Here is a 20,634-nt window from a genome sequence, read left to right as displayed (position 1 = left end):
CACCAATGTAGAGGAAACTACATTGGGAGCATCGGATATAGTGGAAGACCCAGATAGACTCACTTTTGAGTGTCATCTTACCTGGAAGGACTGTTTAGGGCCTTGAATGGAGGAGGTGTAGGGTCAGTATATTAAGTATCCCTCTTGCACAATTAGGTGACTGAAAAGAGAACAGTGGGGAGGATAAGTGGAAAAAGGAGTCACATAGAGAACAATTATTTTAGAAAGCAGAGAGTGGAGAAGGGGAAAGATATGTTTAGTGGTAGGATGCACTGGTACTGCTCCCCAACTCTTTCTATGACTGCATTGGTGATGATTCCTGCATCAATTACATTAACTTTGCCTTCAAGTTCTATTCCGCCCTCAAATTTACTTGGAATATTTCTGACACCTCTCTCTTCTTTCTTGATCTCCCTTTTTTCATCTCTGAAGACAAGTTATCTATTGATATCTTAGATAAACCTGCTGATTCTCACAGCTATCTTTACTATACCTCATCCCACCCAGTCACTTGAAAAAAAACTGCAATTCAGTTTTTTCCCTTTTCCTAGTTCCTTTGTCCCTACTATATCTGTTCTCAGGATGAGGTTTTCCATTCTAGAACATCTAAGATGTTTCCTTTCTACCATCATTGATGCAGGCATCTCCTCCATTTCCTGCACTTCGGCTCTCAGCCCATTCTCCTGCTGCCACAATAGGGTAGGATTCTCCTTGTCCTACATACTATTCCTTAAGCCTCCATTTCCAGCAGATCATTCTGTGTAATTTTGGTCATCTACAACAGGACCATACAGCTTGGTACATCTTTCCCTCCCCTTTCTGAACTTTCAATAGGGATCATTCCTTCCTTGCCCACTTACCCCTTTCCACTGATCTCCCTCTTGGCACTCATCCCTGCAAGTGAGACAAGTGCTATACCTGCACTTTCTCCTTCACTACCAATCAGGACCCGAAACAGTCCTTCCAGGTGAGATGACACTTCACCTGTGAATCTAAGGGGGTCATCTACTGTACCTGGAGCTCCTGGTGCAGCCTCCTCTACATCAGTGAATCCTGGCGTAGATTGGGAGACCACTTCTTAAGCACCTTCATTCTGTATACCACAAAAGGTAGAATTTCCCACTGGCCACCCACTACAATTCGACTTTCCATTACTATTTCGACATGTTGGTCCATGGCCTCCTCTACTGCCTGAATGCAGCCACATTCAAGTTGGAAGAGCAAACCCCGTGTTCCATCTGTGTAGCCTCAACCTGATTGAATGAACATTGATTTCTAACCTCTGATTATTTCTGCCCCCTCCCATGCTCACTTTCCATTTCACATTCAGATTCCCCTCTCATCCATTCTTGTCTCCTTACCTGCCTAGCATCTCCCTCTGCTGCTCCTCACCTTCTCTTTCTTCCATGGTCCATTGTCCCATCCTATCAGATTCCTTCTTCTCCAGCCGTTTACCTCCCACCTTTATCCCCCTTTCCCCACCCGCTCACCTTCCTCCTCACTTATCAACCGTCAGCTTGTACTTTTTCTCCTCCTACTACCTTCTTATTTTGGCTTTTTCCTCCTTTCCTGATGAAAAGTTGCAACCCAAAACATCGACTGTTCATTCTCCTCCAGAGATGTTGCCCGACTTGCTGAGTTCCTTCAGCATTTTATATGTGTTACTCAAGGTTTTCAAGTATCTGTCGAATCTCTTGTGCTTGTGAGTCCATTCCTGACATTTTCCTCCACCATATACTGTACACACTATCAATGGATTATTCAAAGAAAAAAGATATTTAGCTTTATTTTTAAATCATCACCAGAAGAAACTTATTTTAAAATTATCTGCTGAAAATATTATAGTACTTACATGAGACCTGCTTAAAAACTATTGTGAATATAGTTGATGTTACTGGCACATAACATTACTAAAATAATCATGAAATTTTAGAAAAATTACTCTTTAATAGTAGAGGTATAATATATAAGCATGTCTCCAGTAATGTACACAAGTCAATACAGTTTACCAATACACCGTGTTCACATTTCTTAGCAGCTATAACTGTGAAGGGTTAATTGATGTTTAAAACAGCACTGAAGTATTCCATTATTGAGGTACTGCTTTGTTTTACTATGCTGATTTGACATGTGTCACTTTGCTCCAGAAAGAATAACCAATTTTAGCCAGGGGCTTAAAGTTCAAATTGTTAACAGCCAAGTAGAAAGCAAGGCTTTCAAAGTCCTGAAACCAGGTCATCCTGTATGAGCCAAAGTTCCAGCTGAGAGGTGGGCAGCAGGATCTGAGGGATAAGCTGATGACTCATGGAACTTTTCATGGAATCAAAAAGTTGCTTCTATATTTTTCTACAGCTTTGCATTATGTTTCTGTTTTTTTAATCATTCACAGGATACAGGCATTGCCGCCTAAAGCAAAATTGATTGCCCAACCCTTATTATGCTTTGAACTGAATGGCGTTGTGGGTCATTTCACAGGACAGTTAATGTTCAGCTGTTATTATATGCCTGGAATCACATATTAGTCAGAAGGGGGGAAAAAACAAACATAAAGAAATTTCTAGTTTTATATTGAATTAAGTGAGGTTAATTTCTTACACCACTGTGGCAGGTTTGAAACTCACAATCTCTAGGTCATTATTCCATGATCCTATGTTAACAAGTATTTTGCCTCTGTACACCATACAGAATGCTACTTATAAGAAATACAGACAAGGACACAGAACTTAATTTGCACTATTTGAGAAAAAAAGCTTTTAATTCCCAGAGCAATCACGAGGAAATCTGCAGATGCTGGAAATTCAAACACACACAAAATGCTGGTGGAACACAGCAGGCCAGGCAGCATCTATAAGGAGAAGCACTGTCGATGTTTCAGACCGAGACCCTTCGTCAGGACTAACTGAAAGGAGAGATACTAAGAGATTTGAAAGTAGTGGGGGGGAGGGGGAGATGCAAAATGATAGGAGAAAACCAGAGGGGGTGGGATGAAGCTAAGAGCTGGAAAGGTGATTGGCGAAAGTGGTACAGAGCTGGAGAAGGGAAAGGATCATGGGACAGGAGGCCTCTGGAGAAAGAAAGGGGGGGAAGCACCAGAGGGAGATGGAGAACAGGCAGAGTGATGGGCAGAGAGACAGAGAAAAAAAACAACAACTAAATATGTCAGGGATGGGATAAGAAGGGCAGGAGGGGCATTAACGGAAATTAGAGAAGTCAATGTTCATGCCATCAGGTTGGAGGCTACCCAGCCGGTATACAAGGTGTTGTTCCTCCAACCTGAGTTTGGATTCATTTTGACAGGCCATGGATAGATATATCAGAATGGGAATGGGACGTGGAATTAAAATGTGTGGCCACTGGGAGATCCTGCTTTCTCTGGCAGACCGAGCGTAGGTGTTCAGCAAAACGGTCTCCCATTCTGCGTTGGGTCTCACCAATATATAAAAGGCCACACCGGGAGCACCGGACGCAGTATACCACACCAGCCGACTCACAGGTGAAGTGTCGCCTCACCTGGAAGGACTGTCTGGGTCCCTGAATGGTGGTGAGGGAGGAAGTGTAAGGGCAGGTGTAGCACTTGTTCCATTTACGAGGATAAGTGCCAGGAGGGAGATCGGTGGGAAGGGATGGGGGGGGGACGAGTGGACAAGGGAGTTGCATAGGGAATGATCCCTGTGGAAAGCAGAAAGAGTGGGGGAGGAAAAGATGTGCTGGATAGTGGGATCCCGTAGGAGGTGGCGGAAGTTACGGAGAATTATACATTGGACCTGGAAGCTGGTGAGGACAAGGGGAACCCTATCCTGAGTGGGGTGGCGGGCGGATGGGATGAGGGCAGATGTGCGGGAAATGGGAGAGATGCATTTGAGAGCAGAGTTGATGGTGGAAGAAAAGCCCCTTTGTTTAAAAAAGGAAGACATCTCCTTCAACCTGGAATGAAAAGCCTCATCCTGAGAGCAGACTCTCCTCCGTCTAGTGGAATTAGTTCTTACTCTCAATAATTTCTCCTTTGGCTCCTCCCACTTCCTCCAAACCAAGGGTGTAGCCATGGGCAACTGTATGGGTCCCAGTTATGCCTGCCTTTTTGTTGGCTTTGTGGAACAGTCCATGTTCCAAGTCTATACAGGTATCCGTCCCCCTCTTTTCCTTCACTACATTGACGACTGCATTGCGCTGCCTCCTGCACGCATGCTGAGCTCATTGACTTCATTAACTTTGCCTCCAACTTTCACCCTGCCCTCAAATTTACCTGGTCCATTTCCGACACCTCCCACTCCTTTCTTGATCTTTCTGTCTCCATCTCTGGAGATGGCTTATCTACTGATATCTACTATAAGCCTACAGATTCTCACAGCTACCTGGACTATTCCTCTTCCCACCCTGCCTCTTGCAAAAATGCTATCCCCTTCTCACACTTCCTCCATCTCCACCGCATCTGCTCTCAGGATGAACCTTTTCATTCCAGGACGAAGGACATGTCTTCCTTTTTTAAACAAAGGGGCTTCCCTTTCTCCACCATCAACTCTGCTCTCAAACGCATCTCTCCCATTTCCCGCAATCTGCCCTCATCCCATCCGCCTGCCACCCCACTCGGGATAGGGTTCCCCTGGTCCTCACCAACTTCCAGGTCCAATGTATAATTCTCTGTAACTTCCGCCACTTCCAACAGGATCCCACTACCCAGCACATCTTTCCCTCCCTCACTCTTTCTGCTTTCCACAGGGATCGCTCCCTACGCAACTCCCTTGTCCACTCGTCCCCCCCCATCCCTTCCCACCGATCTCCCTCCTGGCACTTATCCTCGTAAACAGAACAAGTGCTACACCTGCCCTTACACTTCCTCCCTCACCACCATTCAGGGACCCAGACAGTCCTTCTAGGTGAGGCGACACTTCACCTGTGAGTTGGCTGGTGCGGTATACTGTGTCCGGTGCTCCCGGTGTGGCCTTTTATATATTGGTGAGAGCCAACGCAGACTAGAAGACCGTTTCGCTGAACACCTACACTCGGTCTGCCAGAGAGAGCAGGATCTCCCAGTGGCCACACATTTTAATTCCACGTCCCATTCCCATTCTGATATATCTATCCATGGCCTCCTCTACTGTCAAAATGAATCCAAACTCAGGTTGGAGGAACAACACCTTATATACCGGCTGGGTAGCCTCCAACCTGATGGCATGAACATTGACTTCTCTAATTTCCGTTAATGCCCCTCCTGCCCTTCTTATCCCATCCCTGACATATTTAGTTGTTGTTGTTTTTTTCTCTTTCTCTCTGCCCATCACTCTGCCTGTTCTCCATCTCCCTCTGGTGCTTCCCCCCCTTTCTTTCTCCCGAGGCCTCCCATCCCATGATCCTTTCCCTTCTCCAGCTCTGTATCACTTTCGCCAATCACCTTTCCAGCTCTTAGCTTCATCCCTCTCCCTCTGGTTTTCTCCTATCATTTCGCATTTCCCCCTCCCCCCACTACTTTCAAATCTCTTAGTATCTCTCCTTTCAGTTAGTCCTGATGAAGGGTCTCGGCCCGAAACGTCGACAGTGCTTCTCCGTATAGATGCTGCCTAGCCTGCTGTGTTCCACCAGCATTTTGTGTGTGTTCTTTTAATTCCCAGGAATGTATTCTGTGGTGTAAATCATAGATAGAAAGAGATTACTCATGCATCACTCAGCAGATCATGTATTGATCTGTACCCCTAAAATAAATACAACATAATTTTTTTACCGAACAAAAAAAATGAGTCATTTTATCAAAGGGTTAAGTAAAATAATTCTTATGAGCTTCATTCTTAGCTCAGTAGCATTCAAAGGCCCTAAAAGCCCATACAAAACACATCCTAACAAAAATAGTATTGCTTCTAAAAAGGTAGATTAAACTGATGCTGAATAATATTCCTTTCCAATTTCCTACAAGGATCACTACCACATAATTCTGTTGATGTCTCAGGAATTGATGGCAATGGACCAGTTATTGCACAATTTGAGTGTTCAAAGGGCTTTTGTCTATAAGCATCCTACTATGATGCAACTAGTGGAGGAGGAGAGTAGGATGTACTTGGCAAATAGTTGAGTACAGTATGTGAGTACAGGAGGGTGTGGGCTGGTTAATGAGAGCATTGAGGTGGTGAAGGTGCAGGACAGAGAGATACTTGTTCAGAAGAGGGTTTAGAAAGAAAATCCTGCAGGGTTCATAGGTGGCTGGAGGAGAAAAATGGGTAGAGTGGTGATGGTTGGAGTGTTAATCATGATTAACAAGGAGAGGCCTGAGGATATCAGGAGCAGAGGAGGAGGTAACGATTACATCTTGATGTCTTAGACACTTTATGAGTTGACCAAGATTGGAACTCTTGAAACTAGTACCCACAAGTTATGACCTGCTTTAGTGTGCTAGACTCACATCATTTAAGTTCTCTCACTCAAACACACATGGGCAGAATACCTTTTCATAATTTGTTTCAAAACCTCAGTTGCACCTGATTTGGCATTAATGAGTATGCTTGGCAGCTTCCTTAATATGTACATTGTCATAGACATGGAAGTACAAGTCATACAGGATATAAAAATAAATCAATGAATTAGGACTTGAAACACCAAATTATCATCTTGGTTTTAGATTATAATTAGAAAGACCATTGATATATTAAAAAGAAAGACATGAAATACGGGGGGGGGGAGGAGAGGGGGGGAGGAGAGGGGGAGAGAAAGAAATTGGGGCAGAATCACAGAGAAGCATATACAGAAAGCCTGGTACAAAATTTGTGGTAACAGTGAAATTTTGAAATATGACAACTAGCCTAGCCAAATGTCCACGACCACTTGCTTTAAAATTTTAAGATATAGAACATCAGATCCTGCCTTTCAGTCCAATTAATCTCTTGAAATATTTTACAATTTTTTCTGACCTTCACTCTACATGTGTGGTTCTTTGCAATTTTAGAAAACTTATTGCATTTTCTTTTGTGAAGGCACATAAAATATTTACGTTCTATTTCTTTATTCCACAGCCTTATTTTCTGTTTGAATCTGTAGGAGTGCTTCTTAAACTTGAGCTATTGTCCTTTTTACATATTTATAGAAGCTCTTATAGTAGCATCATAGAGATATACAGAACAGAAACAGGCCCTTCAGCCCAACATCGTTCCTGAGCAAAGCACCTACCTGAACTCATCTCAGTTGCCTGCATTTGACCCATCTCTCTCTAAATCATTCCTATCCATGTACAGGTCCACAGGACTTTCAAATGTATTTGTACCTTCCTGTACCAATTTCTTCGGCAGCTGGTTTTATATACCCACCACCGTCTGTGTGAAAAACGTGCCGTCAGATCCATTTTAAATCTTTTCCCTATCACCTTAAATCCATGTTTTCTAATTTTAGAATCCCCTAGCCTGGTAAAAAAAAAAGTGTGACCATCCACCTTATAATGGCTGCTCCTCGATAAGGTCATCCCTCAGCATCCTTCATTCCAGGGGAAAGACTCCCATCTAATCCAATTTCTCATTATAACTCAAGCCCTCTAGTCCCAGCAACATCCTTTTTCTGCACTACCTCAAGCTTAATTACACCCTACCTATAATACAGTGACCCAACTACACACAATACTGCACATGTGATCTCATCAATGTCTTGTACAACTATAACATGACTTACCAATTCCTTAACATGACTTACTCAATGCCCCAACCGATCAAGGCTAGTATACCTTATGCTTTCTTCAGTGCCTGTGTTGCCACTGTTGGGGACTTGTATCCTTGGTCTTCTGTTATACAACACTCCCCAGGCCCCTGCCACTGATTGTCTGTCTATATTTTGCACTAACCCACTGGTTTTCAATTTCTTTATCAAAGCCTTGATCCTGCTTTGTGAACACAGTTCCTCGGGCTTCCTGCTTTTCATGCCAATGTTACAGGCCTTACTAGTTTTTTCATTTGATCTGATGTTATTTTTACTTCCCCTTGAAAACTTTTTCTGGATCATTTTTCTTATTTTTTTGCCAGAGATAATTATATATTATTTATAACCATACAGTAATTCTTTAAATGTTATCCATTGCCTGCTCATGTCATAGCTTTCATGTAGTTTCCCCAATTGTTATGAATATAGCATGAGTTCAGTAAAAGACACTTCAGTTTTGTCATCTTGCCATGTTTTCCAGCTTTAATAATTACCACTATATTGCACAATTTGCATTACCAACAGAAGATGAATTTTAAGGCAGAAAAAGTTAATGTTTAGAAAGTGTATAGAAACCAGACACCTCCAGTCTCATTCCCTCTCCCCTCACTCCCCAAAAAGCATGTTACTAAACAAAAACTATTCTCTTGCCTTACTTAAAGGCAGGAAGACTATACTGATGAGACTCTCTTCGTATCTACACATATGCAAAGCCTTCATCTGCCTTATACAATGCTCCAGAAATTAGACATTCCTACCTACCCTTCAGCACAATACAATCTTCCTCATGCAACTAAGCTCAATCACTCCCGCTGCAGCTCTGCTGAGTCACAGAACGAGTTGTAGGAAATAACCCAATAGCCACCTACAATATATTCACTGTTAAAATAGCTAACAAAAATACAAATAAAAGTATTCACACCCCCCCCCCCCACAAGATTTCTTATTTTATTGCCTCACAATGTTGAATATCAGTGGATTTATTCTGGCTTTTATTGACACTGATCAACAGAAAAAGACTCTTTTGTGTCAAAGTTCAAATTAATTTTAAATATAAAACACAGAACAATTGACTGCATAAGTATTCACCCCCCCCCTTAATATGACACACTAAATCAACTGCTGTAGCTGACTGGTTTTAGAAGTCACATAATTAGTTAAATGGAGATCACTGTTTGCAGACAAGTCTTCAATTTATTGTAGTAAAAATACACCTGTATCTGGAAGGTGCATCTGTTGGTGAGTTAGTATCCTGGTCAGTAATTATGCAGTCAATTATTTTATGTTTAATAATTGTAATAAATTTACACCAATTTGTAGAAATTTGTTTTCACTTTAACACAAAAGAGTCTTTTCTGTTGATCAGTGTCAAAAAAGCTACTGTGATTCAATGTTGTAGAACAATAAAACATGAAATCGTCCAAGGGGGAAGATTTTACAGGCACAGTAGGCTAACCATTTGCAGTATTAATACTGTCACCAGTAGTTTTCAATTTCTAGAAGAGTGACTTGCCAATTGAATGTTAATTTATATGAGATGGTATTTGTGAAAGAATGAACCTTAATAATTATAAATTCCTACTTGTATTGGACTTTGTGTTCTTCATTAAGTGAGAAAAAAATACACATTCATATTATCCAGAAATTATACATTCACACAAATTCAGGAAAAAGCCGCATGAGCAGCTCTCTGGCACAGTCTAGCTCTATGGCTCAGAAGGGCAGTGGGGAGAAGAGGAAAGAGAGTGGTGATTGGGGTCTCCATAGTTACAAAACAGACATAGTTACAGATTCTGTGGACGTGAAAGAGTTCCTGAATGGTGTGTTGCCTCTCAGATGCCAAGGTAAGGGGCATTCAGATTGGGCCCATATCATTCTTGTGAGTAGCCAGAACTCATGATATATATTGGTACCAAAGACATCAGTAGGTAAAATGATGACTTCCGAATATAGGGAGCCAGGTAGGAAGCTGAAAAGCAGAACCTCGAGATTGGTCATCTCTGGATTGCTGCTTGAATCATGAACCAGTGAGAGTAAGAATAGGATCATTTGGCAGACAAATGTATGGCTGAAGAATTGGTGCTGCATGTAAGGTTTCTGCTTTGTGAATCATTAGGGAAGGCATGACTCATACAAAAGGAACAGAATAATTCAGACCTTGAGGGACCAATATCCTTACAGACAGGTTTTCTCAAGCTGTTGAAGAAGATTTAAACTAGTTTGACAAGGGGATGGGACCCAAAGGGATAGATTAGAGGATGGGTCAGTTAGAGTGAAGATAACTGACAAGTGTAGAGAGACCGTGAGGAAGGATAGGCGATAGGTAGGACATAATCACATTCCATTCAGTGGATTGAAAGGTGCCAATTTAATGCAAGAAGTATCAGGAACAAGGGCAATGAACTTAGAACACAAATAAGAACATTAAAATACAACACTGTGGCCATTACAGAGACTTGGCTGTCCCAAAGGGCAGGAATGGCTACTGGATGTTCCAGGGTTTAGATATTTCAAAACAGACTGGGAGGGAGGTAAAAGATGGGGGTGTGACGATGCTAATCAGGGATAGTATCATGACTACAGAAGGGAGAATGTCATGGAGGGATCAATGGAAATTAGAAACAGGAAGGGAGCAATTTGGGAGTATTCAACCGAACTCCTAATCACAATGAGGTGCAGATCATAAGGCAAAATTTAGAAAGGTGAAAAAATAACAGAGTTATTGTCATGAGTGACTTCAACTTCCCTAATGTTGATTGTCACTTCCTTGGTGCAAGAAGTTTAGATGTGGTGGAATTTGTCAGGTATATCAAGGAAGGATTCTTGACAGAATATGTAGGCAAATTGACTGGAGGAGAGGCTATACTGAATCTGGTACTAAGCAATGAACCAGGTCAGGTGACAGATCTCTTAGTGGGTGAGTATTCTGGAGACAACGACCACAACTCCTTGTGATTCACTTTGGAAGGTCAAACTTGAAGCAGAGTACAGGGTTAGTGGCAGGATTCTTAACAGTGTGGAGAAACAGAGGGATCTTGAGTCCACATCCATAATGTTGTAGATCGATAAGACTCTGGTTAGACCATAACTGGAGTAATGTGTTCAGTTCTGGTTACCTCATTATAGGAAGGCTGAGGAAATATTAAAAAGGGTGCAAAGGAGATTAACCATGATTCTGCGTGAATAGTGAGCATGTCTTATAAGGATAGGTTGAGCAAGCTGGTGCCTTTCTCTTTAGAGTGAAGGAATATGAAAGGTGATTTGATAAAGGAGTACAAGATGATATGAGGCATAGGTAGAGGAGATAGCCACAGACTTTTTCCCAAGATAGAAATTGTTAATATGAGGCAGCTTAACCTTAAGGTGTTTAGAGGAAAGAATAGGGGAGATGGCAGAGGTAGTTTTTTTTATATAAATAGAGTGGTAGATCTGTGGAAAGCATGGCAAGGGTGGTGGTAGAGGAAATACCTTAGAAACATTATGAGACTTTGACACATGGATGAAAGAAAAATAGAAAGCTATGTGGGACAGAAGAGTTAGATTGATCTTATAGTAGGTTAAAGGGTCAACACAACATCATGGACATAAGGACCCGCACCATGCTATACAGTTCTATGTTTTATATGCTAGGCACAAAATGAGGTTTAGAAAAATAAAACATGGAGCTGAAGATTGGATTTAATTTGGGATCATGTTCATTTCCAAATTACCGAGCTAAAAATAAAATGAACGTTGTGCTTTCTGCAATTTAGAAAATGAATTATCAGTAAATATGTAATGATCTTAACACTGCAATCACAACAGTTATGAAATTCTAATCATAACTGGAATTCAAATTACAAAAGTGAATGACCTTGGGTGTATGTTTGTAAAGTACTAGTTTCCAATATTCATGAGGGTGTTGTGAGAGATATTTTCAAAATAAATAATACACATTAAGTGTTATGATACATTTATGATGTTTTACTGTGTCTGAGACTGCAGCATATTTCTAGTCTGAAGCAGGAACTCCTGTTCTTTTTGGACAATTGGAAAGCTGGCTGCATCATGCACAACACAAGCTGAGACCAATAGTAGACAGAAGCCTGAAGTGGATATTATCATTGGCAATGGGCCTGATGGCAGTTTTAGACAAGGAACCTGATGACTACAGAAAACCTAATCTATATGGACCATTCCTGGCACAGACTGAGTATCACTAGAACCTTTACCATCTGTTTATCACCTGACAACCAAGTGCTATGCACAAAAAGTTCTAGGCTTCAAGAAAGTTATGGAAGTTGACAGATCTTAACCTTTGCAAGTGCAAGTAATTAATCATAAACCGCTAATTTTCAATTTGCAAAATAAAAAATTAACTTTCACATTCAGTACACATGTAAATATCTGTATTGTAAAATGTCCCTTTCATATATCGACTTAGCAAATATAGGCAAAAGAAACATAATGAATGCCATGAGTATTGTGAACTACATTGTGATAAACAATGATGCAAGTTACTAATTTCGGTTATACGATGTCTACAAAGCATCACCAGACTTTTAATAATTCAAATGTATTTTGTAAAACAAAGCCCAGTTCTGAGGCAGGGCTTTGACCTGAAATGTTAACAATTCCTTTCCTCCTACAGATACAGCTCCTCCTACTGAGTTCTTCCAGCATATTGTTTGTTGCCCCAGTAATAGAGCTGCATGTCAGCAACACCAAACGATCTTGAATGTATCAAAAAGATACTGCCATCGAACATTTGGAACTTCTTTGTCAATTGCCCAAAAATCATTTTTAAAAGTACCATTTTAAAGGATTGTCTTACATAGAATGATGGATCTCATTTTGAAATCCACTTATGAGTTTTGTTCAGTGGTTATTGAGGGGCCGTGGGATTATTTTAATTCTCATACAATATGACAAGGAAATAGTCAATTAGTAGTAGGCAGGAGTAGAAATACATTAAGGGAATCAAGGAATATAGTATTAGTGGCACTGAGGTAAAACATCAGTTCTGACTTTCTGGAATGGTGAAATAGATATGAGGAGCCAAAAGATCTAATCCTCTTAATTTTTTAAAAAAAATTCTAGGGCAGCACTGTAGCATAGCAGTTAATGCAACTCTTTACAACACCAGCTGTAAGACTGGAGATCAAGTCCCACCACTGTCTGTAAGAAATTTATACATTCTTCCCATGAATGAGAGGGTTTCAAACAGTGCTCTGCTTTCCTCCCACATTCCAAAGATGTACAGGTTAGGGTTAATAAGTTAGAGGCATGCTATGTTTGTGCCATAATCATGGCAACACTCGCAGGCTGTACCCAGCATATCCCAAATATGTTGGTCGCTGTCGCTAACGATGTATATCACTGTACGTTTCATGTATATGACAAATAATGCTAATCTTGGAAATCCATTAATCCAAAGCTAGCAGCTGCCACTGCTGACTTAAAAGATATGATGTCTGTGTCCCATAAATAGAGATAAAAAATATTCAGAGGAAAATGCACAACAACCAAAAAGACAAAGGACACTACCAACTTTCTAAGAGTGAATACGCAATGGACAGAAAAACCCTCTCTTCATAGCTAATGCTAAGTAAATATTAAAAGAGAAATTACTTATCAGGAGAAGTTGGTCAGATTTTCCAGTAGCTGTTCCTTCCAGATGTTTGAGTAGGTTGGAGGATACAAGTATTACATCACCAATATTTCCAAACAAGCCTTCCAGATCTAGATCTGGCACCTATGAATAGAGAGAATGTAAATGCTGTGAGAGATTTTAGTACTTCATACTACTTCAGCCATAATCAGTTGGTTATGAAGGTTATGTTTTATACCAAAGTTAAAAGAAATAGACCAAGAAGAATTGAATGCTGAAAATAGAAAATAAAAACCACATGACTATCTGCTCTGCCAGCATCTGATTAAAATAAAAATGAAGTAACGCATTTGGTACTTCGGAAATTTTTAATAACATTTTGAGGATCTTAAATGACTACCTGTTCTTTAGCCAAATGCTAAGATTTTTATTTCTCTTTTAATTAACGATGAGTCTCCATATATTTCATAAATATACTCCATATATGTTCTATGTTTACATATTCAGATAAAATATTGAAGCTGAACCATTTTTCCCCAAAAAATAATAATTAACAGAATTTGTTGAAGCAGAAAAAATGTAAATATAATTTAGGATAGCACTAGGGATAGACCAGTGTGGCTTGTAAATCACATGGGAATGCAAATTTTATTGCAAAGCAAAATATCACTCAATAGTTTATAGTTGCCAGGGATTGTACAGAGACAATCAACTTCTATTGTTGACAACAACCTGCAATTTTTGTCAGCTTGTTCTTTATTCTGTGTGCTGCTTTCCTTCATAATGTCTGCATATCATTTATCAATTGAACAATGTAGTCTGAAGTCAGAAACATGGTAGAAGTTGGGAATCATTGATAGTAGATGATCAGCCATGATCTCAAAATGGCGGTGCAGGCTCGAAGGGCCGAATGGTCTACTTCTGCACCTATTGTCTATTGCATCTGAGCTCCTTATTTACCACTGGAACACAACTACTCAGTTGATTATGGTCACCAGTTTCCTTAAAGATAATATTTTACTCTGATTTTTCATTGCTTCATGGTTATATTGTATAGTCATGTTTTAATTAACTCAATAGGAATAAAATGCATTCACTTTTTTCTTTTCATTATTTCCAATTATTTCAATCAATTTCAATAACTTAAAAAAAAAACTTGAGAATGTAACAGTGATTAGCAAGAGTTGAGTAAGAACCATTGCTCAGAATGAGTTCCATGTGGCCCAGTTTGTTTATTAGTAACTACACTGGGGTGAAGATGATGCTTGATTGCAGGCACAATGTTTATTTTGCTAAGGAAGAAAAATACAGTTCATTGCAATGCGTCAAAATGATGCTATTGAAGCTACAGGTTCCACTCAAACAATATTTCTGGGAACAGCAAGGTACTAATATGGATTGAATATAAAGAAATAAAGCCAAATATTTATTTGATAACTTAAAATAAACAATGTCAATGCAACAGATTTCTACTTGCATCCTGCTAGCAACATTCCTATTTCAAATCTGACTACAGAGAATTTTATAATACTAGCTCATCCACTGCATATAATTTACATCATAGCTGGCACTTCCAATCTATGGCACCAGGTACACCTGTCAATTGTATCAAAATATCCATGAGACAGAGAGCTAGAAATCAAAGGGCTCAAATTAACTCAGAGCATTATTGGTTTGGCGAGATTACAGAGTGGTATTTGCAAACAATTGGGAGCCAAAATAACCTAATGAGCACAGAGGCAATTATAAATCCAGCTTGGAGTAAATGAAAATTAAAACAAAAGTGCATTTTTATCATGATTTTGACACCCCTTTCAGGAAATCCCATGGCACATACTGAAGAATTTTTAACATATAATGTGAGATAAGAATGTGAACAGCAAGGGTCTATAAACCATAAAGTGATAGCTTGTAAACTATTTAAGAAATAGAGACTGAAGCATCAATATTTACTAGACCACTGAGGCAATACCCCTGCCCTTCTTCAAAATAGTGAATGGGGTCATTTGCATCTACTGACGAGTGCAGATTGAGTCTTGCTTTATTAATTCATCTGAAAGCTGACATCTCCGACAGTGAAGCAGTCCTTTCGTATTGCACTGGAGAGTCAATAAACAGTAAATAACTGTTTTCAAGCCTCTGGAGTGGGACTCAAATACAGAACCTTCTCACTTACAGGACAGAGCTTTGGATAATCTTGTGTTTCTGGACAGAGGAATGAAGGAAGTGCTTGCAGAAGGGAATATTCAATCCTAGAAGTACAAAGGGTGTATGTGAGGGAGTCAGGAAGAAAAAGTTCAGGGAGAGAAAATAACTGCAGCTAAATTGCCCAAGAATAACTTGAAAACTAGGTATGACATTAAGACTGCAAACAGTCCAGAATATACAGTATTTGAGGCTGTGCTAAGGGAACTAATTGAATTGGGTTTGTGGAAGCAGCGAGACTGGCTTTCACATATCTGATTAGAGAGAAATCTTGCTGATCCAGTACAGGAGTTAGTAGTCAGATGGAGAAGGTGTTGGCATTGTGTCTCTGGAAGTTAACAAATTGTGGTCTTCTGAATTTAAACAATGTGGCATGATGGATAGATACCTTTCTGAGAAACAGAGAACGAAGATACATTGGAAATGGTTTGCAATGAAGAGTCAAGTGTCGTTTTCAGGAAGGAGAAAAGATAACGACAAATTTGAATAAGGGAGGGAACAGTATCCAATGGTTCAATTTAATATCAGAGAATGTATACAGTATACAACCTGAAATCCTTACTCTTTGTAGACATCCAAAAAATGGGAAAAAACCCAAAGAATGAATGAATGAATACATTAGAACCCCGAAGCCCCCCTCCCTCTATGCACAAGCAGTAGCAAAAGCATCAACCCTCCCCCCTGCCCCCACTTGCTCTAGCAAAAGCATCAACCCCCACCACCCATTCTTGAGCAGAGGACAACTCTGGTGTAACTTATGTAGTGATCAGCTCCTGACATCTGAATGATCCAGATGTTAAGAGAATTGGGATGACAAAAACCTTCACTGTAAGTGGCAAGACAGTCCAAGCAGGAGCATTTTTCAGGATGCCTAACTTCAGAAGACATTAGATTCCTAGCACCAATGCCTTAGTAAATTGAACATTAATAAAGTACAAGTAAGAGCATAGCTTTAAAAAAAAAATCTATAGGGAATAGTTTAACTTAGTGAGAACTCTTTTCCCTCTCCTCATTTAGACACCTTTAGCAAGTTGGTTTTTTTTCCTATATCACTTCTTCCTTTGCCTCTATTCTTGCCTGTCCCATTGGCAACACTACAAAGCAAGAAACAGCTGTAAATCAGGAATTGGAAGGGAGGGAGGAACTCAGGAAAAGTACCATTACTAAGGAGGTGGTCCTAAGCAAGTCTTTACAGTGGCCATCTAACAGATCTACCAGTCATGAAGGACTTCATTCTGGGGTCATAAAAAAAAAGCTTTTGAGATGGATGATACATCGGTTTTAATTTTACAAAACTCACAAGACCTGGCAAAGGTTTCATTAGACTGAAAAACAGCAAAGGTATTACCTTGCATATTTTGGTTTTCCTTAGATTAATGCTTTGAACTTACAGAACATAACAGTCAAGAGGTTCAGTTGTTGTTCAGACCAAACACCAAAATGGGGAAGAAATATGATTTAAGTGACTTTGACTATGGAACGATTGTTGGTTCCAGATGGGGTGGTTTGAATATCTCAGAAACTGTTAATCTGGGATTTTCACACACAACAGTCTCTAGACTTCACAGAGGATGGTGTGAAAAACAAAAAAAATCCAGTAAGTGGTACTTCTGTTAATGAGAGAGGTCAAAGAAGAATGGCCGGATTGGTTCAAGCTGACAGAAGAGGACGGTAACTCAAATAACCTCAGCTTTCAACAGTGGTGTGCAGACGAGCATCCTGAACTTGAAATAGATGGGCTACAGCAGCAACAGACCATGAATATACATGAATATTTCAGTAAAATTTTAGTAATATGGTAAATGTATTGTTTATTAAGCATTCTTTGTTTGTTTAAATAATTCATTATGGGCTATTGAGGGAGTGCAGCATAGGTTCACAATGTTAATTCCCGGAATGGTGGGACTGTCATATGTTGAAAGATTGTAGCGAATGGGCTTGTATACACTGGAATTTAGAAGGATGAGAGGGGATCTGATTGAAACATATAAGATTATTAAGGGATAAGACACACTGGAGGCAGGAAGCATGTTCCCACTGATGGGTGAGTCCAGAACTAGAGGCCACAGTTTAAGAATAAGGGGTAGGCCATTTAGAACAGAGATGCGGAAAAACTTTTTCACCCAGAGAGTGGTGGATATGTGGAATGCTCTGCCCCAGAAGGCAGTGGAGGCCAAGTCTCTGGATGCATTCAAGAGAGAGTTAGATAGAGCTCTTATAGATAGCAGGGTCAAGGGATATGGGGGAGAGGGCAGGAACGGGGTACTGATTGTGTACAATCAGCCATGATCACAGTGAATGGCGGTGCTGGCTAGAAGGGCCGAATGGCCTACTGCTGCACCTACTGTCTATTGTCTATTATTGTTATATGTAAAAGTCCGTGAAAGGCATACATAATGATGCCACCACATCATAAGTGCATGCCTCACTAAAGAAAAGAATGCAGTAGGCATGCTATTCTCAGCTCTGTGTTCTTATCTTATAATTAGTTTTATTTTTTGTGGTTTCAAAACATAACAAAAACAAGGTGAAACTATTTCTCTCAGTGAATCATAAAGCCTTTGGAACTCTTCCTTAAAGGCAGCGGAAGCAAAGAGTTTGGATATTTTTAAGGAAAAGCCTGGTAGATTCTTGATAAGCAAATTGGTGAGTGGTTACTGGGAGTAGATAAGAATGTGGATTGAGTTTGCAATCAGATTAGCCAAAACCTTATTAAATGCTGCGGCAGGTTTGTGGGGGGCTAGTTCCTATGTTCGAAACCCTCTCTGCATTTGACTGCCTAGTGCAATGATGCAGGCAGAACTCCAGCTGACTCCTCAATGAACCTTCCATGTAATTGATGGTTTAGTTAATTATTACAAATACAGGACATGTCCTAACCATCTAGCTTTGTTTACTATCATTACATCACACTGATTATACATTCAACTTTCAGTTTGAAGGGGAGCTACCATTTGGGCTTTACACACGGATTGACATGACCTTTGCTAACTCTATCAGTTCTCTGAGTTCTCCATGTACATCGATGTGGCCATTCACAGACGTCATTTCTGCCGCATCACTAATTTTATAAAAGAAAGCTATTGTGAGCATTTTTTTAAAAAATCGTGTTACTCAAATGAACTTCAAGATCTTTTAAGTCCCATCATGCCTCATTCATTAACATTGCATCTGAGACCGATTGGTCTTGCAATTCCGCAGTTTCAAAATAAGCAACCTTTGTTTCTCATTCTTCTGGAGATTTTTCCACGTCTATGCCTCTGTTATCACTTTCAATGTTATATTTATTTATTTATTATTTATTGAGATACGATGCAGAATAGGCCCCTCCGGAACCTCAAGTCACAGTGCCCAGCAATCCCCTGATTTAATCCTACCCTAGTCATGGGACAATTTACAGTGACCTATTGAACTACCAACCGGTAGGTCTTTAGATTGTGGGAGGACACTGGAGCACCCAGAGGAAACCCATGCAGTCACCAGGAGAAGGTACAAACTCCTATAGACAGCAGCAGGAAATGAACAAGGGTCACCAGTACTGTAAAGTGTTGTGCTAATCACTATGCTACCATGCTACTTTCTACATAATTCTCTATGCACTTCTATTTCTGGCCTCCCAGACATCCTGATTTTAATTCTTTAAACACAGATATTTGAGCTTTCAACTACCTTGTACCCACCCCTCTAAAGCTCTCCATTTCACTGTTTTTTTTTTAAGAAGCTCCCTCTCACCTATTTTTAACCAGATTTTTAATCATTTATCTTAATCTCTACCCAAGTCATTTGATGTCAAAATGATATTAATTATTTAAGTGCCTTTAGACACATTGCTTTATGAAAAGGATGATACAAATACAAGATTTTTCATGTCATGATTATGTGGCAAGGTGTAGCACACTGGTAGGCTGTAGGTTATTTTGGGGCTCTAAATTACTTCCAGCAAAGTTGGATGGCGGGTGAATCAGAACAGAACTAATCATGGGGACATCAGAGAGAATAGGAACACTCCAAGAACCTGTATAGACACAGTGGAATGATTGGCCTCCTCCTATGTTGCATGAGACTACAACAACATGAAAATTTGAAAATAAAATGAATTCTAAGATGTTCTAATGGATGTATCTCAATGTTAATGTCTATATTACCAAGAAACTCTTCCTCCTGCATTCTTCCCATTCCTGAATGAGATCAAGTATTTGGGTAAGTGATAAATACCTTCTAATATTTTTTCACAAATTATATATAATTTTTAAGTGGTATTACCTGTTTGGATTGCAAATGATCCCGAATATCTGTTGCACACAATTGAAGTAAAGTAAGATAGCGCTTTTCCGATGTAACCAGTTCCTCAATTGCTTTTCTTTGTTTTTGTTCCATTCTGCTGGGTGATGGGGATCTGTCAACTTCCTCATAAAAAGATGAATCATCCATGGCAACGGTGTCTGCAGGAGACACAATTAAATAGCCAATTAGAAGACTGTCTTAACTTAAGCTCTTTGAAAATTGAAACACAGTTCTTAAGACTTAAATAAACTAACATTTTATTTTTCATTGCAAAAAATATGCACATTTTTGGTAATATAGGTATTTATTGAGTACCCCTAATTCTACCTGAACTGAGGAGAAATTGATAGGTATGGAGTCATATAGGGGCCACACTGGTGGGGGTGGGGGGGGGGGGAGTGGGGGAAGGCAACAGATTACCTTTGTTGTAGACAGAGGACTAGAAGGGTTTTGAACACAATCTGGTAACTTCACAATTGCCATGACTGCGAACACATTCTTTATAAAATTCAAGATCAATTTAACTTTAACTTTACCAGTTACCACAATGAAATTTGAATGCACACCTCTGTTCAGAACTCTGGCTGTTAAAACACTAACCTTTTCAATATGTCACTGTACTCATAACTAATATTCTCTAATCCCTGAAATATTCTCCTCCTCCTTGCTGTGTTGCTAATAAAATGAATCCTAAACGATTTCTAATAGTCAGAAGATACGGCAGCCAAACAAGCCTGACTAACGTAACAACATAATCTGTTTGCTTACTGCAGGCCATCATGGAACATTCTGGTTAAGCCACCATGATTTTCAGATCCAACCTTTTTTAAAAACTAATTGCTAATAATTCCTTAACCACACACATACATTTTTAACATATTTCAGCTTTC

At 39.8% G+C, this 20,634-nt stretch overlaps 1 protein-coding gene across 7 annotated transcripts in view; it reads right to left on the bottom strand.

The window, feature by feature from the left end:
* Positions 1-20,634, bottom strand: part of arhgef37 (Rho guanine nucleotide exchange factor (GEF) 37) — a 184,815-nt gene that overhangs the window by 78,609 nt on the left and 85,572 nt on the right. For all 7 annotated transcript variants that reach the window (XR_012101618.1, XM_073067638.1, XM_073067642.1 and 4 more), the window contains 2 exons: positions 19,724-19,902; positions 13,276-13,399 (listed from right to left, as the gene is read on the bottom strand). Coding sequence is in view for 6 of the 7 variants with exons in the window: in XM_073067638.1 (XP_072923739.1) it covers positions 13,276-13,399; positions 19,724-19,902 (303 nt within the window). In the remaining variant the exon portion in view is untranslated. The remainder of the gene's footprint in view (positions 1-13,275; positions 13,400-19,723; positions 19,903-20,634) is intronic.

The sequence above is a fragment of the Hemitrygon akajei genome, chromosome 15 (genome assembly GCF_048418815.1).
Source record: "Hemitrygon akajei chromosome 15, sHemAka1.3, whole genome shotgun sequence".
NCBI lineage: Eukaryota > Metazoa > Chordata > Chondrichthyes > Myliobatiformes > Dasyatidae > Hemitrygon > Hemitrygon akajei.
This window is presented reverse-complemented; position numbering and strand designations above follow the sequence as displayed.